Raw genomic sequence first — 17,306 nt, forward strand, 5'->3', positions numbered from 1 at the left:
ATTTGCAAGAATAATTGCATAAAATCAGTGTATTTATTTATATCTAAAAAAAATCAGTGACATGGTTATTATATTGCTAAAAAAATCAGTGAAATAGTTATTATATTGCTAAAATTTTGCGATAACGTTGTAGTGTGTAAAAGTTATAATAAGATTTTCAATTTATCTTTTTAATTGGAGAAATAATTTTTTTTAAATATAAGTATTTATTTTTCAAAATTAAATATTATAATTTATATAAGTAAATGTTAAACTAATAATGATTCTATATTGATTATAAATTTTTAAATATTTAAAAAAGTTGACTTATAATAATTCAATAACTGAATTTACTTATTCAATTATATTTCATACTCATTAGGCATCCTTATTCTTTCAGACCCATTCACTCCTCAATGAGTAACCCAACAACACATTTTCTGGCCTTTTGTGGATGGGTGGCTGTTGTTTTAATGCTTCAATGCCTGCACATGGCCAGTGCAACACGCCTAGAACGCCAGAATTATCACACTGTCTCGGCTGAATACTTCAAATGGAAAGAGCCACAGGGAGCTGTCGAATGCCCAGGTTCACCTGCAGGTCAGCTGTTTGGTTGTTTGGTTTTTTTATTTTTTTTCTTCTCACAGTATTTCATACTTAATTATGTGATGAGCAGGCTGCATAAATAATTTAGAGCTTGCATTTGACTTCATCCAATGATTTTTATGACCAATTTCCTTTCATATCTACTCTTTAGATCTGAATGAATAGCTTGTTTTGATTTAAGGGTTTAATCTCAAGAGTATTTAGGAAAATTGATCCAGTGATTTTTCAATAAGGAAATGCTTTGAACTTGTAATTTTCAAATAAAGAAATACTTTAACGAGAAGATGTCAAGCAATTTAACTCATTTTTGACATTAATATTATATTGATTTAGAAAATGTTTTTAAAATAAAATTTTTATCAATTTAATCAACCTTACTTACTAAAACGAGACCAATTCACTTAACCCTATATACTAATACCAATATACTAATACCAATAGGTCAGATAGACTAATTTAGTCTCAATAAACATTAACCACTATCATCATCAACAACAAACCACTTATAAAATTTTATGCAGTATCAACAACAAACCACTTATAAAATTTTATGCAGTATTCCTATGTTGTAGTTTTATGTCGTATTTATATGTTGTAGGAAAAGAAAAATATATAATCAGATTTTTGTGTACAGGTGAGGAAGCGCTAAAGCCAGGAGTGAATATAAGACTGGATCATATTCACGGGGCCTGCTCACCCCTCAAGCCCACGAACTCGAGCCCATGGATACCCTTGGTGTCTCAGATTTTCGAAGGAGACAATGCTCGTTTGAATGCTCGTTTGAATATGATTATGGGCAGGTCAAAAAACGGCAGCACTTATTCTCCCCAGAGCGATGTTCCTATTGTAATAGTAGGGATTGGCACACCACCAACGAGACGGTTGCTGGTAATTAATACGGCCAACGATATGTCATGGATACAATGCAAGGATTGTACACACTGTTATTCGCAGGTAGATCCCATATTCAATCCCAATGCGTCATCTTCTTTTAAACGCATTACCTGTACTTCGGACGCCTGTATTCATTCCCAGCATAATCCGATCCCCTGCGATGATAACGAGTTATGCGCTTATCAAGTCACTTACTCGGATCTATCGACAAGCATTGGAGACTACAGCAATGACACCTTGACTCTGGGTTCGGATTCTTTCGAGGGCTTCGCCTTTGGATGCGGGCATATCAATGCAGGGAGCTTTAGTGGGACGTCTGGGCTTTTAGGATTGGGGCGGGGTCCAACTGGGTTTCCTAACCAGACAATAAGCAAATTTGCCGGCCAATTCTCTTACTGCCTTCCGGATTTCCTATCCTCCAATTCAACGGGCTCGCTCAGCTTCGGTGAGAGTTCGATTCCTGCCACTGCCGCTTTCACCCCTCTCCTCACAGATCCGGATTTTCCTCAAAGTTGTATTTTGATATTGGTTCATTTTTTATGTTTAATGGAAGGAAAGCTATATAATATGGACTAATTTTTTTAGATGGACTAAATAGTTTTGAGAGATAAAAAAAGGGAATATAGTGTTAAGGCAGAGTGAGTGAATTTTTTTATTTATAAGTATTTCAATAGAATATAGATTTATGATGATTTGTTTTAATATAATTATTTGTATTTAGTATTAGAAAAAATAAAATAAAAATAGTATGGTTATCAAAAGTTAGATAAAGTGTTAACATAATTTTGATACATTTCTAAAATAAAATTGGATACTCTTTTATTGATGGGTAAAAGTAAATATTAAAATTCATGCGAAGGGTAGTTTAAAACTAAAATTGTCATTAAAAAATTCCATGATGGGCAGAGGGACCCATCAAATTTAACCCCTGATTGCCCCCAACCTCCATGTACGGTATTGGGCTAATGAATTGTAAATTTAAATTCCACCTGTTTCTGAAAAAGACAACAGTCGCTGAATAAACAGACCAGATGCTTAGGTGAAGGTGATGTCAAATGGACGTAAGTTGAGAAAAAGCTTTGTTACTAAAATGGATGGAGTTTAGTGGTTTTTAGTGTGAATTTTTGGAAGTTTTTCTGGTGAGCTTTTCCTGTTTAATTCCTTTAAAATCCAGTAGGAATTTATTGAAATCATAAGTTTTATGGGTAATCCCTGCACAATCGAAGTGCCTTAGGAGTTTTCAAGGGTGTTGAATCCATATGTATACACTCAAAAAAACCAATTTAAATAACACAAATGAAGATTTTGATTTAAAATCATTGGTGCTCCAATTCTTATAAGAGCACCAAGTTGGTTGAATTTATTTTTATTTTTGGTAGAGGAATGAAGGGAGCACGGGAATGGTAGGAGCTAGGGTTTACAGAAATAAATCAAGAGTTGGACACCATGGAGGGGCATAAGGGGGCGAGCGCCACTCCCTCCTACATTCAGGCAGTTTCCAGCCCCAACAAGAAATCGCTAGAGGTTGAAAAAGGTTTTTCAGGAGGAGGGAAACTAGACAATGAAGACACACAGAAGAAAAATAATAGGAGGGAGGAAGACAAAAGAGAAAAAGGAGAAGAGAAAAAGAATCAGAAAGCTAAAACAAAAAACAAGATGGTCCATGTAAGCCTAAGGCCGACATCATATCGAGAGTGGTGTTAAGTGATCCAGCACTGCAGACGCATAGGGATCACATGACGACTTACACAATCATTTGTAAATTTATGGGGTTATGGCCAACGAAGAAATTGCTACAGGCATGGATTAAATATCATTGGAAACCTAAAGGGGATATAGACCTACACCTTGGATCAAAGGGTTTCTTCACTGTAGTCTTCACTAACATTGAGGATAAAGACAGGGTGTTTGAAGGAGGGCCCTACTTCTATGCAACTACAAGCCTCTATATGTGGCATTGGATAATGAATTTTGCCTTGGAGCACAAAAATTTCACCTCAGTCCTAATTTGGGTACAACTCTACTCCTTACCACTAGATTACTGGCAACCAGAATCTTTATCAGCAATAGGGAATAAACTAGGGCATTTTGTTAAAATATCTGAGGCAACAAGAAGAGGAAATTACACTTCCTTTGCCCATATATGTGTGGAGATGGATCTCTTTGGAGCTCTACCAAGTGAAGTGATCTGGGATGTTTTTTATGAAGAATGGGTACAAGCAGTGGATTATGAACATGTTCCTTTCAGATGTTGTAAGTGCCATGAACATGGGCATCTATTCAGGGAATGCCCTCTCAACAATACAGAGAGCAAAAGTAAAGTTACAATAAAGAAAGAAACTGATAGATTTCGCAAGGTGGGAAACAGAGATAAAGGAGGGAAAAGGTTAAAAAAAACCACAACGAGGAAAAGCAAACAAGAAAGAAGAGGTACAAGATATTAGAAGAAGAAGAGGAGTTAGCAAAGTCAAATCAGGCCATGGAGGACAACCCAAGGGAGAAGGACAAGGAAGAAAATATGGAGGAGACACAGGATATTAACCAACAAAAGGAGACTATGATGAGCAACATGGAACTTGAAATGGACCAAGAAATTACCCCGAGTGAGGTGGAAACAGAGGATCATGAATTACAGGATATTCTCAAAAGAGAACATCTAGATCTGGAAAAATTCCTGAAATAGGTTACCATGGCAAGTATGGATTCATTACCTCAAGAGGAGTTTAATAGAGTGCAGCAACGTTTTCTATGGGGAACTCAGGCAAAAGGGTTGGGAAGTAAAAGAAACCTCAAGAGATAGGGAAACGAAGGGGTGAAAACCTTAAAAACCACATCAGGACTCGCTCCCAGAAACCCAAGAAGGAAAAGGGGAAGAAAAAAACAAAACGAGTTACTGATAGAATGTGGAAAACTCATGATAGACTCAGGTAAGATGAAATATCTAACCAGGTAGTCTTTTATAAATCTTTCTTAATGAAGCTCACATATTGGGATATTAGAGGTCTAGGAAGTAAAAGGAAACAAAGGAATCTTAACAATACAATGAAAGAGGAAACTCCAGATATGTTTTTAATCCAGGAAACTAAATGTTAAATCCAAAAAATAAGAGAAATACATAGAAAATGGCTTAATGGATATGAATTTATAGAATTCAAATCAGATAAAATAGCAAGAGGTATTCTCACACTTTGGAACCCTCAAAGAATAGGCATAGTGGATGCTGAAGCATCTAGGAATTATTTATCAATGGTTATTCAACCTTTGCGAGACAGGGAAATTTATTTAATCACAAATGTTTATGGTCCACAGAAGCTTGATGACAAACTCAGACTGCTTACTTCTATAGAGGATCTAAGAGATAGACATTCAGGAATACCATGGATTCTGGGAGGGCACTTTAACATGATAAAGTCCCTGTCAGAAAAAAACGGTGGGGCCAAAACTCTAGGAAGAGACTCTATAGCATTTCAGAATTTTGTAAACAACATGGATCTAGCTGACACAGATACAAGTAATGGCCTCTTTACCTGGAACAACAAAAGAGGAGGAGAGTCTCAAGTAGCCTCAATACTAGACAAACTCATTATCTCATAGGACCTTATGCTCAAAGGCCTTGATGAGACAGCTATGATTGTCCCCTTTGGTGGCTCAGACCATTGGCCTATTCAACTTGAGGTGACTAGCATAGGAACCCCAAAAAATAGACCTTTTCAGTTTGAAAATATCTGGCTCACCTATCCAGACTTTATTAGCAACATTGAAAAATGGTGGAAAGAACATTTGCAGATCCAGGGGACAAGAATGTTTCTTTTACACAAAAGATTGAAACATATCAAACTCAAGCTCAAAGATTGGAATAAGAATGAGTTTTGCAATACTTTTGAAGCTAAAAAAGTAGTTGAAAGGAAAATGCAAGAAATTAACCAAACCCTAATCACTGATGGCTTTGATGGGGAAAGAAGTGACCAAGCTAACAAGCATCAACAGGAATGGAAGGACTTATGCAAACAACAAGAAATATTTTGGAGACAGAAATCAAGAGTACAATGGCTAAAAGAAGGGGATAGAAACACAAGGTTTTTCCACAGGTTTACATTGGAGCACAAAGTCTCACAATAGGATCTCAACGATCAAGGATTCTAGAGGCCACCATATCAATACCCACAAAGAAATAGAAGCTTTGTTGGTTCAACATTTTCAAGGCATAGCTAAGGAACCTCTCTTAGATAAATCTCAATTTATCAGGGACTTCACAAAGCACATTCCTAAGCTAGTAACAAGAGAAGATAATTATAATCTTAATAGGCTGGTGAATGAAGAGGAGGTCAATGAAGTCATCAAAGAAATGTATAATGGAAAAGCACCAGGCCTAAATGGTTTCAATGTAGATTTCTTTAAAGAATGTTGGAGTATTGTCAGGCAAGATATACTGGATGTGGTGGAGGATTCCAGGAATAATATAATAGTATTGAAGGCACTCAACACATCCTTCGTCTCCTTGATTCCTAAATAGGACAATGTTATGACACTAGATAGATCCAGAGCTATAGCTTTACACAATGTGGTTTATAAGATAATTTCCAAAATAATTACCAATAGACTTAAACCCCTTCTTCCTACTCTGGTCTCTGTGGAGAAAATATGGTATGTGGAGAGCAGACAAATTCTCAATAATATCAATCAAGCTCATGAGGTGGTTCACTCATTGATAAGTAAAATTAAGGCATGAATGATTATACAATTAGACCTTGAAAATGCTTATGTTAAGTTAAATTGGGCCTACATTAGGAAGGTCCTCATGGCTTATGGATTTGACCACAACTGGGTGAGATGGGTAACAGCCCTGGTGACTACCTCTAGTTTTTTAATTCTGGTGAATGGTTCTCCATCAAAGACCCTTAAACCTTCAAGACATCTCAGGTAGGGAGATCCTCCCTCCCCTTTCTCTTTATTCTTATGATGGAAGGACTAGGCCAAGCCATCAAGTCCACTAAAGAAGCAGGTAAGATCTAGGGTCTCAAACTATCTGGGAATGGACATGCTTTAACCCATCAACAATTTGTAGATGATACTGTGCTATAGGGCATCCCCACGGCCATGGAAGCACTAGCTTACAGACAAATCCTGTGTGACTTTGATATGGTGGCGGGTACATAGGTAAACCTTTCAAAATCAAAGATTTTATTTTTCAATACTAACATTGTTATTCATGGAAATATTTCTAGAATTCTTGGCTTTCAAAGAGATATTCTTTCGTACAAATATTTGGGAGTACCGCTCACAGACAAACCTATGAACAAGACAGTTTGGGAGCCTGTGATTAATAAGCTATAGGACAAGACTCGAAAATGGACAATAGATCTTTGAACTTAGCGGGAAGACTGGTGCTTACAAATGTTGTCCTTCAATCTGTTCCCATCTTCATGTTTTCAGCCCTTCCACCTCCAAAAGGAGTTATGCAACAATGTAGAAATATCCAAAGAGATTTTCTCTGGGGCAAGGGGGAAGAAAAGAAGAAATCAGCCTTAGTAGCCTAGGAAAAGATATGCAAACCTAAAACACAAGGAGGTTTAAGATTGGATGATCTTAAAGTGCTAAACAAAGTTTTGGGGGCAAAATTATGGTGGAGATGGATAAAAGATTCAGATGCTCCTTGGGCACAAATTTGGAACCAGAAATATGCAAGTAATTGGCAAGACGAGGACCATATAAGAATGTATGGAATCATAAAAGGCTCCCACATTTGGAACAAATCTTGGGAGAATGGAGACATAGTTCGGAAAAATAGTTTCTGGGAAATTAGAGCTGGAGACTTGGCTTGGTTTTGGGAGCATAAATGGCAACATGAACCTAATATGTTAAGAGAAGACTTTGCAGATCTCAAGCATGATACTGACACCAAAGGGTTAATCTGAGTAAATGAATTTTAGGGTCAGACAAATGGCAGAGGAAAATGGAGAACTTGGAAGGAAATGGATTACAAGGATAATGGCCCCTTGAAAGCATAGGCTGAGGCTGTAACAACCATCCTGGATCAAAGAAAGATCCTGATTTCAACTGATTTTGACCATATAAGATGGGGCAATAACAATGAAGGCACCTTTAATATTAAAGAGGCAAAACGCATAGCCCTTGAGCTTGATTCTACAAAACCGGATGGGGTTTGGAAGAATCATTGGAAGAACAAGGGATGGATGAAAACCAAAATATTCATGTGGCTTGTGCATCATAAGATAATTCTGACGTAGGAGAACATTCGGAAAATGGGTGTTTATGGCCCATCCAGATGCCAGCTATGTGATTCACAAGAAGAAACTATGGAGCACCTTCTCAACCTCTGCATATTTACTTCCACGTTGTGGGATGGGATTGCCTCAATATTCAGACAAACAGATAGGGACAGAGGAAGCATAACCAATACCCTAAGGAATTGGAGGAGAAAGTTCTCTGATTATGAAACGGTAAACAAAGCTTGGTTTTTAAATCCTAGCTTCCTAATTTGGGATATCTGGAAGGAATGCAACCATATAATTTTCAAAAATAAAAAGAGTTCCTCCTAGAGTATCATGGAACAAATTTTAAAACAGCTCAAGGAGACAATTGGAACTTTAATCAAAACACCCCCTAAGAACCTCCCTTCAAATGTTGATGTGCAGATATTACTTCTCAGGTCATGAGCAGTTGGTGCTTTTCCCAACGCACCTAGAAATGGCCATATCTCTGGCCTTTTCTACCCTGGGTTTTTTGTATTTTATGTAGTCTTTTATACAGAGAAATGAAAAGAAGGTTCGACTCTTGCTTAAGAAAAAAAAGAAGATTTCACCTCAATTTATTTATTTTATTATTATTATTATTATTATTGTTGTTGTTGTTGTTGTTGTTGTTGTTGTTGTTGTTGTTGTTGTTATTATTATTATTATTATTATTAATTTTTTTTTTCAGATTACAACACCTAAAAATCCACAAAGACACACCAAAGGCAACTCTAAATAGAATAGAATCCAAAGAGCCAAAGAGCCAAATGGAATTGATATATAGCTGCATACATTAAATTAAATGGTGGAAAAAAAATAATGATATGTAAGTGAGTTTTAAATGATGAGGCATTGCTAATATCCTGAAATTAAATATTTTTAATTATACATATGTATTTTTGTATTTTTTAACATATTGACCCTACAATAAAAAATGGTTAAAAAAAAGATAATAAAAGATTTAACACACACACACACACACACATATATATATATATATCTATATATATAATTGAAAGCATCACTTAAGAATTTTGAAAGCATCAATTTTATAAATGAATTATTTATAGATATAATTTAATGGATGTATAAAAAAATTACAAAATATTTAAATAGTCTACTGGAAATAGAGAATATAAGTGAAGTAGTGGTAAATTTATGAGCATAAAATCTAAACTTATTTAAAATTAACAGAGAATAAAATTAGTATAATATTTTATTAATAGTCAATCTATAATGATATTAATGATTTTTTTTAATCATGAGGAGTTAATAACAATAGATATTGTAAAATTATAACTAGTTGTCATGGGCATGGCCTCTGGAAGCTAAACTGCTGATGCAGGAGCATCCAACTAAAAACGTGACAGCTGGAAATGGTTTTTTATTTTTGCTGGAAAGAAAGAAAAACATTTTGAATTTTGTTTTATTTTTGTTTTACTTAAATGAAGGCTGATATAGCCATTTTCCTTTAAAAATTAAGCAAGCAAGTAAAATAGGATTAGTTAAGAGTATGTTTAAAGAAACTGAAAGGTAACTAAGGAACAGTTCCTCAACTGTAAGAAATTGCTAGTAAGGCATTAAAAAGAAAAAAACTAGATCCTCATGAGGGAGGTTTCCATCAAGAGAGAAGAAAGGACATAGAATTTAAAATTACAATTTTTTCTTCAATATCTATGAAAGCAAATGAATCTAGAACCTGTCATTAAGGAAGCAAGACAATTTCTCCTTTTCCTATCCATTAATGTTTCATACATTGTGTTAAAGAGAAATAGTGAAATAATTCATTAAGAGGCTGAATGACATCAACAAAAATCTCGTGACTGAAGGCATCTCGGACCAGGAACCAGACAAAGGCAAAACCATAAAAGACATAATATCCTTCCTCAACAAAAAAACTAGGTACATTTACATTCAACATTCAAGCACACCTATGCATTCGTTATATTTCCAAATTTAACAGTTCATTAGACATTTATATAACCAAAAATAGTAGAGTGTTTCGAAACTCATGAACACTAAAGAAACAACAATTTCCAGGCCAAGACTAGTCAAACAACGAGGGTGGGAAAACCCACGAAACCATACAAACATTTTGAGAAAGTGAAACCCCAAGGTTTATACCCAAATAAGGATAGTGCATGTAAAGAAAAGAAAAACCACAATACAACCATGAAGGGATCCTACCCTATTTTTCCCCAAGCTTGCAAAGACTCCCAAGGATGAGGCCGTGGAGTAGTGTTCTCTAGGCATGACCTGTACACCACCACAAAAAAAATGCGGGCAGTTAGGAAATCAATATGGAAAACAAAACAAAAGGACATTGAGCAGATAAACGAAGGGAGGAGTAGGGATTTATTTGGAAAAGGCATAACTCTAAGCCAGAGCACGAGAACTGAGTCCCTTGCCAGAGGGTTTCTCCCAATAGGAATGCCATAGGAGAAGTTTACATGCTCACCAAGGAACTAGAGCGTTAGAGAGATCGAAATGAGATACAGAAATGAAATTGGAAAAAAAAATTACCTGAAGCAGTGTTCGTTGAGCCGCCCACCATAGTAGCAAGGAAAGAACCTGTCGTTACACAGAGCTAGATTAACATGAAAACCAACAGCAAAAAAAATCATCATGAGTAGAGTAGAGACAAAGCCTAAGCCGGGTAACAACGAAAAAAAATGAAATAACTTGCAGATTGAAATTCGACTTGAAACCTCCAAGAACCAGCAAAATAAACCACCACAAGGAACAAGCGAAGACACAATGCTAACAAACTGCCACGAGGAACAAGTGAAGGCACAATGCTAAGAACCCACCATAAGGAACAAGCGCAGGCATAGTGCTAACAAACCACCACAAGAAACAAGCAAAGGCACAATGCACCCACAAAGCTGAGCCAGACCAATGACGAATACAAGAACGAACTCCTAATTTACCTCGGCAGGTGTAAAATGACCACATTTGTGAAACCAAGGCCAATACAAAGGGCACGCTGAAACAATCAAGTGCATTAAAACCTGACACCAAAACCCTATATTGTTTATTCAAAAAATCGAAAAGAGTTAAATGGTCATTGATACGTGCCCCTCCTCGATATTGCCACCAAATTCCTGTATCAGAGGAAGTTAGTTCCTTTCTCTTAGTAAAGATGGAGGTAGGAAGAAGGGGTCGAGGTAAAGCCATCAGAAGAGTAGCAGATGAAGGGCTATGAGAAGAGATTAGGACTTTAACTACATGTTTGGTAGCAGTGGAAGCAAGAAGGCATAGAGATCCAGAAGGTGGGGATGACAGTGAGGAGGAAAACGCAGCCACGACGGATGGGTCAGATGAAGAGGGACCAGAGATTAAACTATTGAGGTCAGTTTTGTTGGCTAGTAGCAAGCCAAGACCAGAGCTTTCTAATTATGATGGCAGTTTGTCCACAGAGGCATTGTTAGACTAGATAAGTGAGCTAGATAAATATTTTGAATATGAAGAAATCAGCGAAGACAAGAAGATCAGGTTTGTTGTCACCAAGTTGAAGGGACATGCAGCACTCTGGTGGGACAGTGTGCAAGGACAAAGGATAAGATTGAACAAACCATTGATTAAAAATCATAAGATTGAACAAACCATTGATTAAAAATGGGACATGATGATTGCTAGGATAAAGAGCAAGTTTTTGCCTAAAGATACCAAATTTCCCTTTATAGGCAAATACAAAACCTAAGAAAACGAATGATGATTGTAAAGGAATATACTGAAGAATTTTATAAAGTAAACTTGAGAGCTAGCTATGTTGAAGATACCCCTGAAAAAAAAAAAAAAAAAAAAAAAAAAAAAAAAAAACAAGGTTTGTAAATGGTCTACAAATTGAGATCCTAGATGAAATTAGTATTCTTTCCCCTAAGACCATAGAGGAAGCCTATCAGAGTGCTTTGAAGGTGGAGGAAAAGATTGCCAGAAACAGAATGCCTCAAGAGGACTGGTTCTTGAAGAAGTAGGACATAGTCCTTTGGCAGAGGTAGACCTGCCAACAAGAATGAAGAGGGCAGTAGTTCGAAAACTTCGGGACAAACTAAAGGGGAAGGTAACACTAGAGGAGGAAGGTCATACCAGCAAGAAGAAGTAACGAAAGAGGTAGAGGAAATTCCTATCAGTGTTACAAGTGTCACAAGTGGGGACATAGGTCCTTTGACTGTCATGAAAATGATCAAACTGGATAGAGGGGAGCATATTTTGCTTAGCCCGATGAAGCAGAGGAACCACCACAGGAGGTGGAAATATGACTGAAACTGGGGAAGCCTTGGTGTTGAACAAGGTATTATTGAAACCAGCTAATGAAGTAGCTGATCAGACATAGAGGAAAGAATTGTTCCAGAATGTGTGCAAGTTGCATGGAAATGCTGCAAATTAATCGTAGACAATGGAAGTACTGATAATCTAGTAGCTATTGAAATGGTGGGGAAATTGGGTTTGAAGAGGTTGGAGCACCAAACTCCATATAGGGTGTCTTGGTTGTAGAAAGGTCACCAACTGTTGGTCGGTGAGCAGTGCAAAGTAGAGTTTCATATTCGCAAGTACAAGGACAAGGTGACTTGTGAGATGATTGCGATGGGTGTGTGCCATATTCTGTTGGCAGACTATGGCAGTATGATAGGAAGGTCGTCCATGAGGGTAAACAAATTGCTACAAGTTTGTTAAAGATGGAATAAAGCATACGCTAGTGCCCATGAAGGAAGAGGATGTCGCAGAGATCAGTGGAACAAAAGCATTACTGTTAGGTGGGAAAGAGTTTTTCCAAAAGATGGAGGATAATAAGGTAAAATATGTAGTTGGGCAAATGCCAAAACTAGTATTGATCCATACTGAAATCACTGACTTACCTAAAGAGATATAGGACATGATGTAGGAATTTAGAGATATTGTGGTAGATGATATACCAGACAAATTACCACCAAAGCGGAGCATTAGTCACCATATTGATTTCATTCCAGGAGCCAGTTTTCCAAACAAATCTGCTTATCGGATGAGTCCGAAGGACAATGAAGAAATCCGAAAGTAGGTGCAGGAGTGTTGGATAAAGGACTGATTCAGGAAAGTAAGCCCTTGTGCGGTTTGATTGTTTTAGCTCCCAAGAAAGTAGGTGAGTGGCAGATATGCACTGGTTCCTGGGTAGTTAACAAGATCACTATCATGTATAGGTTTCCTTTACCTCAGATGGATGATATGATGGATTGTTTGGGTGGAGCAGCATACTTTTCAAAGATATACTTGAAAATTAGTTACCACCAAATCAGGATTTGAGAAGGTGACGAGTGGAAGACAACTTCCAAGACTAATGAAGGCTTATATGAATGGCTGGTTATGCCATTTGGACTAAGAAATGCCCCCCAACATGTTCATGCATTTTATGAACGAGATGCTTGATCTAGGTGGATATTGGTGACCACCCACCAAGTCCACTTAGACCCCCACCATTGTTCCTTTCAACTTTTCAGTTTCCTTAATTGTAGCACAATTTCCTAATTTTAGCATTTTGCGAGGTCTTGAACTTCCGGAGCTATTTTGAGGCCCTAAACGACATCTTTTGGGAAAACTGGGAGCAACATGGGTTCATGGTCTAATGTTGCTCTTGCCAGAGTTGTACTTCTCATATAGATCTTTCTAACGAGATATTGTACATGTCAAATGGAGATCGTATGCCAAAGTTATGACCTTCGGAAGTTGATGTACCAATTTACCCAAACGAGGCCCACAGTTTTGGTGTTTCATCTTCTAGGGTTAGGTTTTTGGATGTTTATGGTTTCCCATTGTTTCTCACCAATAAATAGGCCTTCGAGCCTCATTGTAACACAATTTAGAGGCATGTAGCCTCCACATCTCTTCTAAAAATAAGCTACCATCGCCCTAGCTGGTTTATTTCCATTACTATTTTTTAGCGTATTTCAGTATTTTACATTAATGAAATGAAATATTATTTCCACTACATATCTGTGTTTATGGTTATCTTTGTAATCTTTTACGTTCCTGTTTAAATCCAAATCAGTGGTATCAGAGCGGTCTGCTTTTTCTCTGTTTCTCTTTGCATGTCCCCCACGAGGTCGGGATATAAGGAGTTAGGTCTTTAACTGGTCGAACGTTTGCAAGAGCAGGCTCACAAATCCCAGCGACCTCCCATGGTGGATGAGAAGAAAGATGAGGGGGTAGCAGATCCTATCAAAATCTTGCTCGAAGAAGCCCTCGAGCAACAAAGGAATACGATGATGGACAACTTTGCCCAGATCCTTCAGCGGCTACCCAGAAGCGACACATCAGCTTCTAGCAGCTACTCTAGAAATGCCACACCCTTTAAGGTACAAGTTAATTTTTAAATCCCCATATTCGAGGGTCAGATAGATGCAATTATTGTAGGTAAATGGTTAAATATGCTAGAGGGTTATTTTTCTTTTCATGAATTTTCGACTCGGGAAAAGATTGTTTTTTCTCTTATCAGAGCAGCCCCCCATGTCAAGGACTGGTGGGAAACCTACTCCGAGCAAAAGGATGAAAATACCGACTCACTATTTTCAGCCGCACCCACCTAGAATTCATTCCGGGATGCCATCAAGGAGAAGTACTACCCTGTTGGAAGCAATGAGGATCAATACATAAAGTGGACCATGCTGCGGCAAGGAAGGACCAAGACGTGCCGAAGTTTACCAATATTTTCCATACCCCTCACACAAAGTTGGGTATCAAGGATTTAGAGCAACATTTGATACTCAAATACCACGGTTGTATGCACAAGTACATCCAGGAAGAAATAGAATTCTTGAACATCTCCTCGCTCGACACAACACATACCGATATGCTGTCAAGGTTCAGCAGAAGTTTAAACAGAAGAAGCGAGACTTTGGATCTGCGAATCTAAAGCAAGGGAAATGTGCCCCTAAACCACAGAACAAAGGACAAAGCCAAGGTGGGGCAGCTAAAGACAACTCACCCAAAGATAACAGGAAAGAACAGTGCCGCGAAGCTGAAAAAGGACATGAGAAAATGGTGTGAGTTCGATAAGAGCTCCACTCATAACACAAGTGAGTGTTGGGCCAAGCAGTCACTAGTGGCTGAGCTAAAGTTTTAAGAATCAGATGCATGTTCCAATTCTGAGTCATAACCCACCAAGGGAATGACAAAGGGAAGAAGATTATCGATGTGGATCCCAATGCCAGCATTGCCACCACGAAGATCCAGAAGGAGGAACCCGAAGATCCAGAGAAGGAGGAGTGTCTCTTCCACTCCCAGATGGGGTAAAGGGATCCCCACTGTAGTTCATTTTTACAGCGGGAGATAAAAGAACATCATTTTGGCAGAGGTCATGAAGCAGCTGGGCTTACCGACCACAACACATCCACAACTGTACACCATCGGGTGGCTTCGTTGAGGACGGGATCTTCACATGAGCCAGTAGTGTCACCTTCCATACAACATCAAGCCCTTCACGGACGAGGTAATGTATGACATTGCTCCCCTTGATGTTTGTGATGTATTAATAGGAGAACCATACTTTTGGAAGCAACATGTTGTGTATGAATCAAGACCTTTTATTGTTATTATTACTTTGGGAATTAAGTTGTACAAGATACCGGAGGTAGCACCGCCTACCACCATCTCTTTGGTTAGTGCAAAACAATGTAGTAAGCTCATTTCCAAAACCGGGAAATCTATTTTCCTGATGATATGCCCTCAAGGAAAGAAGAAGAAGGTGGCCCACGACCTCCAGACATGGCCCTTCGCACGACAACTACAGATGGACAAGGTCATGGAGGAGTACGAGGACATATTCAACCCACTCACAGGGGTTCCTCTGTACTGTCAGGTCAAGCACTCCATCGACCTAACCCTAGGCGCGCCACTGCCCAATGGATCAATCTATTAGTTTTCCTATTCTAGAGAACGATGAAATCAAGAGGTATATTCAGGAGCTACTATAGAAAGGTCACATCCGTTCGAGTTCAGAAGGATGGGACTTGGAGACTCTGTATTGACTATCGGGCACTGAACAAGATCACTGTCTATAATGGTACTTGATCCCATGGATTGATGACCTCCTCGACCAACTGAAGGGGAAAAAATATTTCAGAAAGATTGATTGGAAGTCAGGATATCACCAAGTACCAATTGAACCCTCCAATGTGTGGAAGACTACCTAAAGCCAAGGAGGACCTTTTCAAATGGTTGGTTATGACTTTTGGATTGAACAAATGCTCCTGGAACATTCATGAGGCTAATGGATGACATCTTGCGGCCATTTGCCAACTCATTTGTAGTGGCATACTTGAATGACATCTTCATCTTCAGCCAGAGTTGGGAAGAGCACCTCCACCACATCCGAAAGGTTCTCCAAACACTGCGGCAACACAAGTTATGTGCCAATTTGGAGAAATGCACTTTTGCATGACCTAGGTTCAGTATTTGGGATACATTATTGATGAAGAGGGGTGCATATGATCCAACTAATACCTAAGTCATTTGGGATTATCCCCTCCGTCCACTCTAACAAAGATCCGCAGCTTTCTAGGTCTTGCCAACTTCTACCATAGGTTTGTGTTAGGATTTTCTCATATCACTTGGCCATTGAGTCAGCTCACCAAAGAGGAGTGAAATCAAAATTATTCTAGTCTGAATCTAAAAAAAGGCATTCGCAGAGTGGAAAGATCACCTCTGCTCCACACCAATGCTCGCATTTCCAGACTGGCAACAACCATTTGAGGTTGATACAAATGCCTCTAATTATGCTATTGGGGTAGTCCTTACTGAAAATGGGAATCTAGCTGCATACACACTGAGACACTTCATAAATAGTTTGGAAGTATCCCACTTATGACAAAGAGATGTATTCCATTGTGCAGGCCCGCAGACAATGGAAACATTACATTTTGGGGAAGGAAATGGTCATCCACACAAACCACCAACCCCTCTAGCTCATACAAACCCAATGGAAATTGCAGAATGATCGCGATCAGAAGTGGTCAACGTACCTTCAATAGTTCCATTTGAATATCAAGTATAAGAAGGGCAGCGCCAATAATGTTGCAGATTGCCTCAGTCAACCACCGATCATGACATTAACCACCACGCTCAACTCTTGTCGGCACGAGACTTCTGATGGCCACTTCTGTACAAAAGAAACCCAGAATTTGGCCAAACATACTAGACACACTCGAAGGGTTGGCATGCTCCAGATTTTCACCTCCAGGATGCCCTATTATGCCACCTGGGCCACCTTTATGTTCCTTCAAGTAAGCGTGCCAAGATGATTTGGGAAACACACTACAGTCAGGTTGCTGGGCATTTTGCGGTCGAGAAACGGTGGCAATACTACATAAGTATTTCTATTGGCCAAATCTACAATAGGATGTCAAGAAGTATATCAGATCATGCACGACCTGTGCCATTGCCAAACAACTAGCAAGAAGTAAGGCCTCTATACCCTGCTACCTACCCCTAGTTTGCCTTGGGAAACCATCTCCATGGATTACATTTTAGGCCTTCCTTCCACTAAGCATGGAAACGACTGTGTTTTTGTGGTCGTCGATAGGTTCTAAAAGATGGCCATTA

General features: G+C 38.4%; 1 protein-coding gene across 1 annotated transcript; it reads left to right on the plus strand.

Moving 5' to 3' along the window:
• The first annotated feature begins 470 nt into the window (after positions 1 to 470).
• LOC149239854 (aspartyl protease family protein 2-like) lies at positions 471 to 11,169 on the plus strand. The gene is made up of 3 exons (XM_089369990.1): positions 471 to 579; positions 1,220 to 1,993; positions 10,976 to 11,169. The coding sequence occupies exons 1-3, from the start codon at positions 471 to 473 to the stop codon at positions 11,167 to 11,169; spliced, it is 1,077 nt and encodes a 358-aa protein (XP_089226116.1).
• Positions 11,170 to 17,306: the final 6,137 nt, after the last annotated feature.

The sequence above is a fragment of the Pinus tabuliformis genome, chromosome 8 (genome assembly GCF_031772625.1).
Source record: "Pinus tabuliformis cultivar Carrire ecotype Pingquan chromosome 8, CPIR1, whole genome shotgun sequence".
Lineage (NCBI taxonomy): Eukaryota > Viridiplantae > Streptophyta > Pinopsida > Pinales > Pinaceae > Pinus > Pinus tabuliformis.

What these genes read in the sequence shown, in the direction of transcription:
- LOC149239854 (XM_089369990.1), top strand. Translation starts at nt 471, where the DNA reads ATGGCCAGTGCAACACGCCTAGAACGCCAGAATTATCACACTGTCTCG. An exon ending in ATGCCCAGGTTCACCTGCAG is followed by an intron (nt 580 to 1,219) that starts GTCAGCTGTTTG and finishes TTTTGTGTACAG; the next exon opens with GTGAGGAAGCGCTAAAGCCA. An exon ending in TCCGGATTTTCCTCAAAGTT is followed by an intron (nt 1,994 to 10,975) that starts GTATTTTGATAT and finishes GTTTGGTAGCAG; the next exon opens with TGGAAGCAAGAAGGCATAGA.